This window comes from Sturnira hondurensis, unplaced genomic scaffold, assembly GCF_014824575.4.
Source record: "Sturnira hondurensis isolate 20B ecotype Veracruz unplaced genomic scaffold, ASM1482457v3 Scaffold0022566, whole genome shotgun sequence".
Lineage (NCBI taxonomy): Eukaryota > Metazoa > Chordata > Mammalia > Chiroptera > Phyllostomidae > Sturnira > Sturnira hondurensis.
The window spans coordinates 8,749,809-8,765,630 of record NW_028095197.1 but is presented as its reverse complement, the minus strand read 5'-3'; the positions used below and the strand labels follow the sequence as shown (position 1 = coordinate 8,765,630).

General features: G+C 47.5%; 1 protein-coding gene across 5 annotated transcripts in view; it reads right to left on the bottom strand.

The window, feature by feature from the left end:
• The window catches only part of FRMPD1 (FERM and PDZ domain containing 1), a 122,235-nt gene that overhangs the window by 17,782 nt on the left and 88,631 nt on the right, over window positions 1-15,822 (bottom strand). For 4 of the 5 annotated variants that reach the window (XM_037035758.1, XM_037035757.1, XM_037035755.1 and 1 more), the window contains 5 exons: window positions 13,645-13,802; window positions 12,641-12,743; window positions 9,815-9,860; window positions 4,054-4,161; window positions 2,041-2,136 (listed from right to left, as the gene is read on the bottom strand). In XM_037035758.1, coding sequence (XP_036891653.1) covers window positions 2,041-2,136; window positions 4,054-4,161; window positions 9,815-9,860; window positions 12,641-12,743; window positions 13,645-13,802 — 511 coding nt within the window. Of the gene's footprint in view, window positions 1-2,040; window positions 2,137-4,053; window positions 4,162-7,018; window positions 7,384-9,814; window positions 9,861-12,640; window positions 12,744-13,644; window positions 13,803-15,822 lie in introns of those variants that run through there. The other variant, XM_037035760.1, reaches the window with a different exon arrangement.

The following is a 15,822-nucleotide window of genomic DNA, read 5'->3' as shown; positions in this document are numbered from 1 at the left end:
AAATGTTGGCTGGGTCAAATGACATGTTATTTTCCTTAATGTAGAGAAAGAGGGTTTTCTTTTCTTTTTTTTTACATTAAAATTTGTTTGACTTCTTTTTTATTATTTTTTTCCAGGTAAAGTTCACATTCAGTATTATTTTGTATTAGTTTCCAGAGAAAGAGGATTTTTCTTGCACAAGAACTTTGCTTCTTTCGGTAAGGGAACAAAGAAGAGAAAAAAGTCACAGATGAACAGACTGATCCTTTTTTTTTAAATAACCCATAGGGTTTGTTTATATCCCCCCCTCTCTGCTGTAAAGAGCTAACAGATTCACTTCAAAGTTTTCACCACTGAAGGTAAGTAAGACTCACTAGTATTATACCAACTCATTGCCAGCTCATTTTCCCCAACTCTATCTATCCTCTCGGGTTTAATTCCCCTGTGGTGTGTGCTTTTATTATAAATCAAAGTATTTTGGCCACCAAAGGGAGAACCCACTGTAAACAAATCATTCCTTCCATTCCAATGCACTTGGGGTAAGGAGGACAGAAGCAGAAACCCTGTGTGATTCATCCACAAAACTTCCCTTTTATGCAGAACGGCAGTGTGGCCAGCCCCAGTCCAGGGTTCAGGCACAGACCAAATCTGAAGCCAGCTATGAGCTACCTGACCTTGACAAATTTTGGATCTCTTGGGCCTGTGTTCTCATCTGCAAAGTGAGGTTAACATTCATGGCCTCCCAGGGTCACTGGGGGCATTAAATAAGATAGTACACAAGGAAGTACCCGAAGACTGGTAGTTCACAATGAGCAGACCTGTTCCTCCCTCCCTTCCCTCCTCTGGGCCTGGGCTTCCCAGGTTCCTCGAGAGGCTTCTTCCAGTTGCTCCTGAGTGACGCTAAGGTTACAATGCGATGGGGCATCTGAAACAGCTCTAGAAATGGCAAAGGAGGGTGCTGGAGAGGGACACTGGCTGTGTGCATTGTGTATGTGCATGCATGTGTGTGTGCACGTGTGTCTGTGTGTGTCTTAGCTACTGCCCATTACCTATAGCCACTTGGCCCACCTGCACCTGGCCCAGAAGAGCCGGGCTCAGTGTTCACTCTGACAGTTTTCGGTGTTTGAAAAACTTGTTTTTGCTTCTTTCCAGAAGCCTCACTCTGATACTATTTACTCCCTGCCTCAGAAACTAGAGGCCACCCCTTATTGTCCATGGACGGAATCCAAGCTCAGCTGCCTGACGTTCGAGGCTCCTCCCACTCCTCCCACAAGGAAATGGCCCGAGCTCCAGTCCTGCTGATGGTTTGCTACTTCCTGGGCAAGGCCGTCTGACTGGCTCGCTGCTCTGCTCACGTGACTCCCTGAGACTGATGTGCACCCTCCAACCCTCCAACAGCCCTGTTCCCACCTTCAAAGCTCAGCTGACACCCAGCTTCTTTCTGGAGCCTTCTCTGACGTCCACAGAATGGAATAGACGGTACCCTTGCACACAGAGCACGTCCTTGTCCCTCTCTTCACAGCCCTATTTCATCCTGCACTGGACTACTGGGAGCTCCTGGAATGTCCATCCTCCCCCAGCTAGGCTGTAAGCCCCTGGAAGACAGTGTCCACCCTTTACCCAGCTTTCTACCTCACCCCCTGCCCAGAGCATCTGGTCTGAGAAAACTTAAGTGCAACTAATGTCATTTCTGAACAGAGTATGCAGAGGCCTGGGCCTGCCCTGACCCTCACCTGGGTTTTCAGCTGCTTTAGTCTTTCAGGTAGCAGGTGTGGGGGTCAGGGAAGTCCTGGGGTGAAGGGTGAAAGCTTATGAATTGTAATATGACCTTGGGCAAGTCAGTTCACCTCTCTGGGCTTTGATTTCCTCCCCTGCAAGATGCTGATAAAATCTTGCGGGATGGCTGTGCAACCAAGTAAGAAAGCACAGCGTTTGGCTTATTGGAGGTGCTCAGACTGTGGTGGTTGTGAGACCACCAAGGCAGCTGCAGGGCTACATGCCAGGGGTCCTAGGAGCCAGCAAATTCTCACTGCGGAAGAGATTCAAGTTTACTCTTGATACCTTCACAGTTGTGTCTGCCTCAAACTTGAACGCTTTGGTTTGTCCATTCTCCAAGTACACCTTCAGCACGTTGGGCATACACAGCAGAGAATTTCCCTGGAAAACACAAGGGCGGTGCTGAAACTAGCCCTTCCTGCCCCTGGGTGTGACAAATCCTCAGCCTCCTGACCCTGCCTGGTTCGGAGGACGGGATTCCCCACTAAACGCCTCGTCGGGCCTCGTCAGGTTGATTCTCGGCCTGGGGAGATTTCCCCAGTGGGCGAGGCCTAGGCCACACAGACAGGCGTGCTTTATTCAAGGGAGAGCCAGCAGGACTGCGAGACGTGGGAGACGGTGGAGAAGAGGGGCCCTGCACAGACATCCTGAGAGCCCTGCGCAGGCCTGTATGTATGTCTCAGAATCGTCAGCTGATACCTCCCTGCTGGTTGCCATCCTTAGGGGATGCAGGTGAGCAAGTCAGTTGACAAGCAGATACACTGTCCCCAACCGTGCCCGCGAGGCTGGAGTGAAACCCCACGGCATTTTACGGCTGCGTCCCCTGCAGGAAAGCATCACCAAAGGACAGAGGGCCGTTCTCCGCCTCCACTCACCCCATATACTCACGGGCCCTCCCGAGGGACTCTGCCACTCTTGGAGGGCTTTTGGGGAAGGAGGCAGAGGCCTGGCCTGTGTTTGGTGACCCCATGCCAGCCAGAATTCCCGAGGCGAAGCAGGGCAGGGAAACATTCCCTTTGGGTTTGGAGAACCCCCCCAGGGCCAGTGTCATAACAAGTGACCTCGGAGTGCGTAGTGTAAGAAAAGAACGCCCCTGGGGCTGGAGTCCTCCAGAACCAGCAGGAGGTTCTAGAGTCACCAAGATCCAAACTAGAACCCGTCTTGTGAGCAGGTTCTAGCCTTTACTTCCCATTACTGTGCACTACTCTTAAAAGCACACGTTGAATCTAAAAGAGGTTTGATCCACTTCCACAAAGGTGGACTCGAATGTTGCTGAACGAAAGGACCACAGGTCTTTTCTGATTAACATGTAGGCTGCCACTGGCCCCTTCCTGGACAACCCACCTGTCACTCTCAGGTGGAATAAAGGTGCGGTCTGGTAGGTGGCAGGGCATGTGGCACATAGGGCTCTGCAGATGCGGACCAGATGGCCTGGACCCTTCGCCAAAATGGCCAGGACCCCCCATTCGCTGGTCTCTGTGGTGAGGAAACCAGCTAAGGATAAGCTTGGACCTGAAAGTTTCAAAATGTAGTACTCATCACTGAATTCAGAATGGCCAAACTTACGGACCATTGAGGGAAACGTGTGAAGTATGGATAAATGTGCCTTTTATTCAGCCATCCACACATTAAAAAACTGAACTCTGGCCAATATCTTCTCTACAGCTACGTCTTCTTCCTCCCACCAGAGAGCTGCCCCAGGCAGAACAAAAGGCCGGCGGAGGACACAGAGACCTGGGCTCCATCGTTTTCTGCTGTGTCATCTCAGACCTTAATGCTCTTAACCTCCTCAATCCTCTGCTTCCTCTTTTGTTAAAACGCCTCCCTGGCAGGGCATTGTGGTGGCTGAGGATTGTGGACGCAAGATGTTTAGGTTCCCACGATAGAGGCTCTTAAGACACAAAAGCCACCCCTCCCACCACCAGCACTGCCATTGGAATATCACTTTCAGAGGGACACTGAGTTGAAACCTTCAAAACGAGAACTTAAAAGTTGGAGTTTGTTGCAACGTCATGGGCAGGAGGATGGAGTCACTGAATAATGGGGCCACAGCACCCCGCCCCACCCTTCCCTCTGGCCCCGCCCACACCCACACACCCCGCCCCCCATCCATGGAGGGCTTGCATCTTAAGGGTGCGGGGGGCGAGTGCACAGACCCTCTAGCAAACCTACTGCACTTCCCCTGCAGCCTCTCGGGGCTCTGGGATTCCGGAGTCCCAGGGAGCTGCGAGCCAGGAGGCCGCTCACCAGCCTCCCGCCTGGGTCTAGTCAGGCTCGGCCCCCTGACGGGTGACATACCTGGCTGTGTGTGCCCACCAGCACTTCTTCGGCAAAGTGCACCTTCACGGGGTTGGTCTTCAGCCTGGCTCTCTTCTCCTCGGTCAGGAAGGATGACTTGGGGACTCCCTGCAGAACACCGACATGACACATTTTACATGGGACTTTCATAAAAGCCACAAACGTCTTCTCACTCTTAAAAACAGAAGCAAAAACTCTGACAACTTTCAGGATTCAATGAACACCCACAGAGAAGGACGAAGTCCCATTAAAGATTTCTTTGTGACACCTAGAGGTCAACACACGTAATGTTCTTACGCATCTGAGAACGGTCGAAGATTCACTACCGTGGCGAAAGGGCTATGGTCTGATGAAGACACAGGGAACTGGCCTGTGAACCAGGAGACCTCGGCTTCAGCCCAAGCTCTGCTACTCAGCAGTCGCGAGAACTGCCTCAAATCAAACTCTTATGGAAGAAAACCAGTTGGGTGTGAGTGCAACTCCTGTGTGTGTAAAACAAAACAAAATAACTCTGCGTGACTTTAACCAAGTCACTGACCCTCCTTGGACTTGGGCAGTTGGACCAGACCACCTCCAGGGTTCCCTGAAGCTCTCACTCCTGGGATTTATCCTTGGCCCCTCTTTGCTCATCTTTTGGGTGGGACCTTTGCTCCCCAGAGGTAAAAGAGTCACCACAGGTTGGTATGAGTATGTGGTGAAGCCCTTGGCCTTGACTATATCAGGCTAAACTGTGGCACTTAATGAATAGCAATTTGCATGACGTAGACCAACACGATGAAGTCTTCTTGGGTGGAACCCTGATATGCTATTTCCCTGTCCCCGTCTGACATCCTGTTTCCTTAGTCTGAAAAGCCCTTTAGGACAGCCTCTAGAATGTCTGTGTGTGTAAGAGTCCCAAGGCAGGACTCCGGACCCCATTCTGTGTAGCTGAGGGAAGAGATGTGGAATAGCAGGAAATCAGCTGCGAATTAAGTCCACTGCCTCAGGTATCAATAGACCAGTGGTGTGACACACATGAAATGAATGCAAGGCCCGAACTTTTAAGGCAAGAAGATGGATATGATTTACGATAACTAGAACCTTGGTGTGACAGGGTTCATGACTATGATTCAGGGTGTCAAATATATAGTTTGCTTTAAAAAAAAGTTGAGTAGAAGGGGGCGGGGGTGATGGCAATGTTCCTAGGGATGAGGTGCACCCTCAACTAGAGACATCACTTAACCTCAATTTTCTTTCTTATTCAGACAGAATGGTTTTCCAAGAGGAAGAGACAGAAGGAATAAAGGCAAGAGAACACTCCAACCTGAAGTTAGTGGTGGGAATACCAGACCATTTTGAATGTATTCGTGCTTTTGACTGTATGGGGCTGTTGGACCTATTATATGTATCAGCTGGCATCACCCACAAGACAGAGAATGGAAGAGATATTAAGAGACCAAATATAGTTAAGTATCAAGTTTCCCAGAAAATGAATACAGAAGACTCAAGAAAACACACATTAGTAACCTTGTTGTTAATTCTCGGCAAAATTTGAGACAAGAGATGGTCAGGGAGTTCTCAGACATCGGTCACCAATAACCAACATGGAGTTCCCCAAAACAAGTCAGAGCCAACCGAGTCTGTTTTTCTTTTGAAGATAGGATCCCAGACTGGCAGGCCATGGTCCTGTGGATATAGCAGTGCTCCTTCATTCTTGCAAAATATTTGATAAGGCCTCCTGTAATGCCCCTGTGGAGAAGGCTGGACGCAGAGCCATTGGGTGGACCCCAAACTAGCTGACCTAAACTCAAAAGTGTCCTGATTTCTAACTAAGCAAGTCAGACTCCCTTTGGCTTAGTCTTGGTCAACGATGTTCAGCAGCGCCTTTGGAGAAGTCAGAGAAACGGGACTTCACAAGCCTGTGAGTGACATGGAGCTGTGAGCTATCATCTGATCTCAGGCAGCAAAACAACGGGAGGAAAGGTAAAGGGACTGGGAATCTTAAAAAGGAATAATGGGGCCCTGGCTGGTGTAGCTCAGTGGATTGAGTGCGGGCTTGCCGAACCACACGATCGCAGTTCAATTCCCAGTCAGGGCACATGCCTGGGTTGCAGGCCAGTTCCTGGCAGGGGACACACCAGAGGCAACCATACATTGATATTTCTCTCCTTCCCTTCCCCTCTAAAAAAAGGGGGGTAATGGAAACCTGAGGACCAGGGGCAGCCGGGTCAGAGGCCAGGCAACCACCAAGAACACACATAAGAGGGTGCAGGGGAGAAGGGCTGTGAAGACCTGAAGGGAACAGAGTAAGTGAAGGGTCAAAGCAATAGGTACAACCACCGCCACCCTAAAGACTTGAGGAATGAGAAACCAAAGGCAGAACAAGGGGGGACGCAGAGAGAAAAGGAATCTGTGGAGGCAACGGCTATTATCTCTCACCCCAGGGAAAGCAGTTCTGGAAGAGTTAGACCCAGAGCTGGACCAGGTTAAAGAAACCCCACTGGCTGGACAATGGGAGAAGGGGAGGAGACTTGGGAAGAGGCGGTTCCTTGAGAGGAAGGGAGAATGACTGTGGCTGATGACTGTACAAATGAGCCACAGCTCCCTGACTAAAATCTCAGGGTGCCAGAACACGGGCCAAAGCAATGCGATGAATTGAAGTGCGCTGCCGAGGATCGAAAAAAATCAATTGCGCAGCATGGGATGCGGTGGGGGTGGAGGGGCTGGATGAGAAACTATTCATTTGAAAAGCAGTTCGGTTGTTGGTCAGCCACAAGCATGATTGGGCCTGCTAAGATGTTAACCCAATCTTGGGCTTTGCTAGTGTTCCTGGTACATGTTGGTACTTCACCCTCTGTCCCCTGTGGTACCCAAAGAGGTTGACCAGAGGTAGAATTATATTCCTTTCTGGGTGCCACCATTTGAGAGGGTCACGACAAAATTGGAACCTGTCCAGAAAGTTATCAGAGAATTCAAAGCAACATACCATCTAAGGAAGAATTAACAGAGCAAAGAGGGCCAGGCACACTTGCAAATCTTTGGAGAGCTATTTCACACAAGGTTGACTTGTGGTTGAACCAGGACTAGTTGTGGAAGACACAGGGAAGAAGGGCCTCTCTTGCACGTGGAACCATCCAACCATGAAACTAGCTGCTTTGGGAAAACACGCTCCCTGCCGTGAAAATGCCCCGCCCACAGGGCCTGCCTCGGGGTCAGCTCTGCTACCTGTGTACCTGGGCGTCTAAAACATATTGTACACCACCCACCGGAGCCACCTGATATTAAAAAGAGGCCATTTAAAGGCTATGCATTATCCATTATTTTAGGACATCTGAGTTCTCCCTCAGTTCTAAATGAATTCCTTAAAGAGCAGCAGACTTGGGCTTGTAAAGAAAAAAACCCTCTCTCTGCATGTTTGTGCTGAACTAATAGTAAATGTTTACAAGGGACCTGAAAGGGACACGTTGGAAAATATTTTTTATCTCTTTGCAACCCCGCCACCGGGCCCCGGATTGGCCAATGCCATTTCATGAAGACAGCAGAGTTTCAGGAGGCAGAAGGGCATCCGGCCGATGAGTGTGGGCTATGGGGCCTAACTACCTGGGAAATAACCCAGCTCCACCAGGTTCTTCATGTGAGACCATGGGTGCGGGGCCCTGTGTCCTCACCTGTAATATTTCTGCCTCGTGGGATTTTCTTTTGGTAAAAAGTAAACTACACATGAACTATTAGTATTAATATTATAATAATATAGAAGTAATTAATGTAAATGTAGAGCTAGACAATGAAACCAAAACATTTTTTCCATAAAATTCTAGGCCTCAGTGACGCAGTAGTTGACATAACCAACTTGGGATCTCATCGTGCCTAAGTAATTTCAAGCCATCCGAGAACTCCAAGATTTTCCTATGGCAGAGATGAGCGTTCTTTGCTAAAGCAAGACACCTGGGATCACTTGTCTTATCATCATGTCACTTCTGCTGGGGGACAGGAGTGGGCTAGGCAATGTTCAGGGCATTTCTGGGGGGTGCCGAGTGAGGGCCGTGGGCGAGGCTGATTTCAGTGTCCCCTGCAGGACCACGGGAACAGAGCACCCACACCCCTGTTTCCTCGGGAACCCCACAGGAATCCCAGGGGTGGTGCAGGAACACGTCTTCCTCCCTCTGTGCGTTTCATTCCCTAAAGGATGCACTCTCTGCCATTTCCCTCTCTCCTTGTGTAACAAGTGTTATTTTTTGCTTTATTTTCTTAGAAATAGAGAAAGCAAATAACCACCTAATTAAGATGAACATGCTCTCCATTGAGATAATAATCAGCTAAATAAAAAGAATTTCTTAACACCTGCACAGAAATTTATAGAGATTAGCTTTCCGTGTACAGTACATTATTATGAGAAAAGCCAGTGTATCAATAATAATCTTCTCATAAAGGAAGATGGCATGTATCTCCATTTATCAGAAATTCTTCAACATCCTTCAGTACTATTCTGGTTCAGTACTACAAAGGACCCACATATTTCTTTTCCCTTAGATTTCCTATTTTCCCTTACAGAAATAGCCCTTGAATTTATTTATCAACTTTACCATTCTTCTGTTTTCCAAAGCACCATTTAGATTTTAATATTTAAATTTAAATATTAAATAAATTTAATATTTAATATTAGCACCATTTAGATTTTAGTATTTTCTTTATTCTGCTTTCTGTTTATTTTATTTGTTTTTTTTTTGTTTCAACTTCTTTCACTGAATATTTACTTGACTTATTTCCTTTTTAAGTAAAATCACTTAAGGCTATTAATTTTACTCTGGATATAGTTTTAGCCACACATAAATTTTCAGAAGTAGAAATCTGATTTTTAATTATTTTCTAACTAGTCTGTAATGGTATTTTTGCTTTTTTATTTGATGTCATCTTTACTCAGGACTCAGCATTTTCATTTCCAAAAGGATGATAGTTTTAATTGGGTTTTGATAGTTACTAATTTCTATTTTATTGTATTCTAGAAAAAGAGACCTATGCAGTTTCTTATTTGGGGAATTTGTTGAATTTTTTTTGGTAGCCTGCTACGTGGTCAATTACGTTAGATTATTTAAAAGCAGTATTAAAATTGTCTATGCCCTATTTATTTTTTGATTTTATGTGGCCACGGTTAAAAGGTATGTATTATGGTTTCTCAGAATGAGAATTTTATTTCGCCTTCTCCTCCTTGGTGGCTTTCCCTTACAATTTGTTATGTCCTCCCCCGTGTCATGCATAAAGGGCCCGTGGCCCCCGGGGGTAGGATTGCCACGTCCTCTCTGTGCATTGTCTGTGCCGCACTTTGCCTTGTGGGGAAACTCAGAGCTGATAAAATACTTTCACTTCCAACACCCCGTCTCGTCCTCGAAACAATCCGCAGAGAGACGAGGCAGTTCTTGCCATCACCACCACCATTTCGGTTTCACAAAAGTGGAAACTGAAGTGAAGTCACTCACCCAGAGCCATACCACTCAAATCGGTCTTGGGGCCCGAGTGTGGCACCCTGGCCATCACCCCACTCTGCATAGTTACAGGTCCATCCCCTCAGCTGGACCGTGAGTCCCTGATGCCTGGACCCACGTTGGTTTTCTCCACACCGATGGATATGGTGGATTGTGGTCTCCAGGCCACACTGACTGCCTGGCAGCTGTCCCCTCTGCCCTTTGCCTTCCGTGTTTATCCTCTGAGGGACATCCCACAGGGGGATGGGCCCTTGGGGTCGAGAACGGTGACACTAACACATAGGACATAGAAAGACATTTACCGATGTGCAGCGAACAACTGTTATTGAAAGAGAATCTTCAGCTTCCCTGAAAAATAAAAACAAAAACATTTCATTGTTCTGGGTGATGTTGAGGGGTGTGTGTGTGTGTGTGTGTGTGTGTGTTAGGGTCACAAAGATGGGCAGAATTACAGAGCAGCTTCTTTCTCCTCAGCCTCTTTGGCTCAGGGAGATTGAGAGGGATGTTGAGGAAAGCAGGCACGTCCCCGAGTGCCCTTTCTAACTTAAGGGAATCTGAAGATTCCTGCCTCTACCATCTAGCCTAAGCCCACAGCCACGAAATTAAGTCACGGAGCCTCTCTTTAGTCTGTATGGCGGGGAATTCACCCAGTTGCTATGACTACTAGTTAGGTTTGTGTCCAAAAATTTTTTAAAAGAGAAAACACAGCAATAACATGGATATTTTAGGTTGCTATGTCTTACACGAAACATTTCACTAAGTAGAATGAATGAATGTGAATAACATTTATCAGACAAAAGTCCACCTGTTTATTGTTGGGCCCACGAAGTCAGTGTGATGAGCCCAATCACGTAATCAAGACAGCAGACGTTTTCGTCTTGTTATCTCTTAGATTCCCGAAGCCATCAGATCAACTAGATAACTGCCAAGCTTGCACTTTGAATCAGAAAACAGAACTGAAAAATCAATTCTTATTTTCCTTTTTCTTTGCTATTACTACCTAGAGAAGCAGTTTGCAAAATAATTTTGTTTGACTTCTTGCAATGTGAACATCGAGGCCGATCACTGCTAGAATGTTATTTCCTCAAATGGATAAACCCGAGGTTTCTAAGTGTCTAGGGGTTGCCCCTTCTCCGTTTCCTATAATAACAGGCCTTTTCCAAGATAAGTCACAACAAACCAATATCCAAGTGCTCTCCAAAGGACATTTTGGCCTCACAAGAGTTGGAAGAATTAAAGAGGTTTTGTCGGTTATGTTGTGCCATTTTGCTTTGCCTGTTTCCCACCCCCCCACATAAATGGCAATGACCTTGGGAATCAAGCTAAAAAAAATCAGCAGGCCTGGGGTCCCCACAGGCAGCATGGCAGAGCACACAGATGCACAGAGCACATCAAGTCACATCCCTGCTCGGAAGTCGTCCATGGCTTGCCCTTCCAGGAGGAGAGTAGCCCCTGAACTGGCTCCATCAGCATTCAAGACCCGCCATCCCCTGGGCCTCACTTCCCAGAACTACTCTCCAGGCCTGCGGTACCTTAGGCAAACTGAACCGTTCAGCGCCCTCTGTTCCCCACTCAATCCTCCTGCTTATTTATCTCTTTGCTTGGATCACGCTTCACCTCCATCTTCGCGGGCCAAATTCTACCCAGCATTAAAGGCATAGCTGAAATACTTCCTGGACTCTCCTCTGTTTTGTCAAGCCACAACTTCCTCACAAGCTGGAGGAATCTCCAGCATTTACAGTCCCTTTCCGCTGCTTCCCCGGAGGCCATGTCTGCCGGCCGTCTCAGCAGGGGCTGCACACGTTTCCGCACCACCAGCTGGTTACGGAACCCTGGTTACGGAACCCTGGTTACGGAACCCTGGTTACGGAACCCTGGTGTACCGCTTTAAACTGTAAACACTTTTCTTCTTTGGTTATAGTCTGATCCAGCCTGGCAGAAATATAAGTAGCACCGAAAATCTCAAATTCGTTTGCTGGATTCGATCATCTTTGAGAAAGCTTCCAAGAGTTGGGGAGGCAAACTTCATGATTTCCATCACCATACTTCATTTTTCAGAAATGAAATCACCCAGTCTTTTCCTCGCTGCCCCACCCCCTCAGCATTTTCTCGGGCAATCCCAAAGCCAGGCTGGGCTGGGCTGAAGGATTCTATTTTCTGCCCGTGGATGGGTTCTCTGTAAATCTTAAGCTGTGCGTGCACGTGAGACTGTCTTCCCTGAAGTGCGGCTGCACCCTGTGTTTCCATTTTCTCTTTCTCTGAGTTTTTGACTGTTACCTGTTGTTTGGTGTGTGCCATGGGCCCTCAGAAATGAAAAACACCCCCAAACCTCACCAACCACTCACAAAAAGGCACAAACTAAAGTAAAAAACCTTGCTGTGTCTTCGAGCTGGCTTTCCTCTGACTCAATTTCTCATTTCTCTTTATTTACATGAAAGTCTTTAAAACAATGTTGGCGGAAAAACGTAAACGACAAAGCCTGCATTGCGCCTATAAAACGACTGGTCATCCTCTTTCCTCCTGTCGCTGGCATTCCTCCACCTTAAAACGGGGGTCACCGATAGTCAGTGCCAACCATTTACACTTGCTCAGCTGAGTACCCACTGTGCGCCTGCTTCAGGGAGATCACGTGTGAGCAGAATGTGAGGCATTTACACAAATCGCAATGACTCCAGGTGTAAGGTGGTAGATGCCATATTATTAGAACTACATACACGGCCAGCAGGCTGTCTTTGTGAGAGCATTGAAGAAGAGGTATCAAAAGGGTGAAAGAACAAAGAGGCTGAGGGTCAACTTAGTCCAATCTTTGGCATATGTTACAACCACACTACAAATCCTGAAAGAGTAGGGTCTACTCATTATTCAGCATTACATTCCCTGCAGTGCCTAGCACAGTGTCTTGGGCATGGTGGGGCTTGATAAAGCCAGCAGCCTGTGCCACCTGATCACTTCTGTCAGCAGGTGAAAAGAGAGCAGGTAGTAACCAAGACGGAATTCTAAAACGAGGCTGCGGTTACTGCTCTCAGGAACACCAGACCCTGCTAGAATCACAAAGAGATCATCCCTGTCACCCATCTCTGCTCTGTGATAATCTGTGTGCCTCTGGATGACAGAAGACAATGTCATACCTCAGAATATCCACTACTTGTTCATAGGAGAGCTCTTCAGCGGGCTCGTTGTTCACTTGGAGGATCTGATCGCCCGGGAAAAGCTTGCCATGAGCACAGCCTCCTGTTGGACAGAAAAGATGTAACTGGTGCTCGCCCAGGAGGGCCCATACCCCATGTGTCACAGGGCACTCCAGAGTGGCGACCTGATCCAGTCCTCAGGGCACTGGCTCGCCGCCCCCCAACCCGGCACTGCAGATGGCCTTGGGCTCACGTGGACCTCAGATTTACTGTTTACAAATCATGGATACTGTCCCTACCATCCATCACCGTCATGGGACGTTAGGAGATTGTCCTGGGAAAGATGAGTAGCAGAACTCCCTGAATCCACAGTGAATTGGCCAGTGAATCTGCTACATGCATTTCTGGTTTGCAGGCCGGTGCTCAGTCCACTGAGCCACACCAGCCAGGGCTTACATTCATTTCTAAAGAACTGTGTGTGTGTACACTGGAATTAATGGATTTTAACTAGGCCCAGATCTAACATCAATATGTGGCTGGGGTACGAAAACAAACATTAGACATTTCTAGCCTGCTCCTCTTCTCCTTGATAGTCTATATTTTACAAAGCTTCAAGCGAGAACAAATCAATAATTTCTATTACTGTCTGACCAGAAAGTCTCCCCAGCTTGGAGCATGCGGGGTTCAAAGAGGGACTGGCTTATCCAAATACTGTCATCGCCCGCAGACTGGCCAGGAAGCCACGGGTGGGCAGAGCCCTGCCTGAGGCCAGTGGGAGCTCGGGGTTCAGATCAGCAAGTGCACTTGGGGGTCCCTCCCTCCCAGCATCAGAGGATGAACGTGCAAAGCCCAAGAGAGAATTAGATCGGAATTAGACATGCCCTTTCTAACTTCCAGGCGCACCCATTTCTGCATTACATTACAGGACAGAGAGATGGGAAGAGAACCACAGCTACTCCCCCACAGGAGGCCAAGCCCTTTCCCATCTCCCAGCTGGCCCTTACCTGCCGTCACGGCCACCACGGTGAAGGGAAGGCTCTCGGAAACGTGGAATCCATAGTCCTGCAGGAGGGCGTCTTTGTCTATTGTTACTGTGTGTTTCACAGGGATGAGGGTCTGGGCTGGGATTCCAGGGGGCCCAGCAGCTGCAGCGACTTTAGCCCTGGAAGAGAAGGAGGATGTAAAAAGAGAGATGGGGGATTCGAAGTGGTGGCTACAAACGAGGTCAGCACCAGGCACCCTGGAGGAGCTGAGCAGACAACCCTCCTGGACAGACACGAATGCCAGGAGAAAAGGCACCAACTAGCACATGTTCTACGAGAGACGCCAGGAACTGCCACGGTGTGCAGAGCAGGGGGAGCAGTTTTAACTTTGTGGGATGGGGGTCAAGGAATCAGGGAAGCACTTGCTATCTGGAAGAGGTGCCGTTTGAAAGATGTTGAGGGTATATATATACACCCCCATGGGCCAGATCCTGGCACAGTAGCCGCTGCTGAGTGGGTGGGTGGATGGATAGATGGACAGGCATTCCAGGCAGAAGGCACCATTGAGCAGAGGTGCAGAGAGGATAACCGTGGACTGCGGACAGGAACGCGGAGCTGTTTGGCTTGGCTGTCCATGATGCCTACTTCACTGTGTCTCTGGTAGTTCTTTTTTCCTTTTTTGCTTTCTGATGAATTTTGCTTTCCTTTGAATTTCGTGTCTGTGAGGATTCAATATAAAATCCCAGATAATGAAGGCGTTCTCTATGTTAATCCTTTAAAAGCATGTATATTCTCTATGTATCTAAAATCAGTCAAGGTGTAAGCTGTATTTTCCATCTCTCAAAACCACAAAGTGAGTCACAAACTATTTTTTACTTGACTGTGGCAAATGATTTTTCTCCCACGAGGAGTCACTGGTTCTTTCTTGGGGAAGGTCAAATAGTGACGGGATGAGGTGTTTATTGTCATTATAAACTCCAGAAATGTGGAGAAGTAATAGCTCCCTCAGGGCCCTGCAGTTAAAGGCTATCATTCATTGTCATCCATTTACCAAACACTGTCAGGAACTCTGACTAATGCGCTAGGACCTCACTTATCTGAGGCTCACCTCTCTGTCATTTACAATGATCTCCAATTTCAACAAGAACCAGGAACTATGAAAAACAGCCTCATGGAGCCAAAATGCACGTGACAAGTCCAAGTACAAAGCCCTGCACATCATCCATCAAGAAGCTGCGCAGACCCTGGCTGAGAGCAGGTCGAAGCTGTCTGAACAGAGGACTCACGCAGCTTAGAAGCAGAGAGAAGGTTTGCCGTAGGAAAGCACACGGGAAGTACTGAGAAGTGTTAGCAAACAGACCTAACGAGGGGGAAGAAATAGAAAGCCGTGAACATTTATACTGAATAAAACCCCTGGCTATTCCTGATTTTTAGAAAACCTTAAATCTAGGAAAGGGTCTTTCTAAGTAAAATAAATAATACATACTACACTGAAAGCCAAAAATTAACACCTACATTCCTTTAAAAAAGCGACGGGAAGAATACCTTAGACACTACTCCTGTTTAACGTAGCCCGAGGAATGCTTGTAATAGTTTTCACAGGAGCAAAAACAGTCAGAGACATTATAAGCAGAGGAAATGGAAAAAAATACCACCTTTTTAAAAAACAGATGATGATATACACCTACAAAATAATCAACAAAGAGAATTGCTGGAAATAAAAAAAAATAAGTTTGGCGAAGTTGCAGGATTAAATCACAACGACAAAAAGCATTCCATGATCCATTAAACACAGACCAGTTGAATGTGTACTAGGTGGTAGGCAGGCTTAATGAGCGAACACAATAGAGGAAGGCACAAGTAATTCCAAACTAGTTTCCTTGGAGTTCCTCGGTCCACAGGCCTTTGCACAAGTTCTTCCCTCTGCCCAGAATCCGCCCCGCTCCCGACATACACACTCTCTGCAGATTTCCCCAACACACCCAGCCATGCCCTTCCCCGGCCTGGCTCCTATGCTGCCCTCTGGTTTTGGCAGAAACACCCCTGCTGAACACACCCACAGAAACTGTACATCCTTTTTTTGAATCATACACCACATTTGTAAGGACCAGTGTGAAGTCTCTCGTTTGACTATAGTTTTTTTTTTATTGTCGTTCAGTTCCAGTTGCCCCATATTTTTCTCCTGTTGGACTAGAGTTT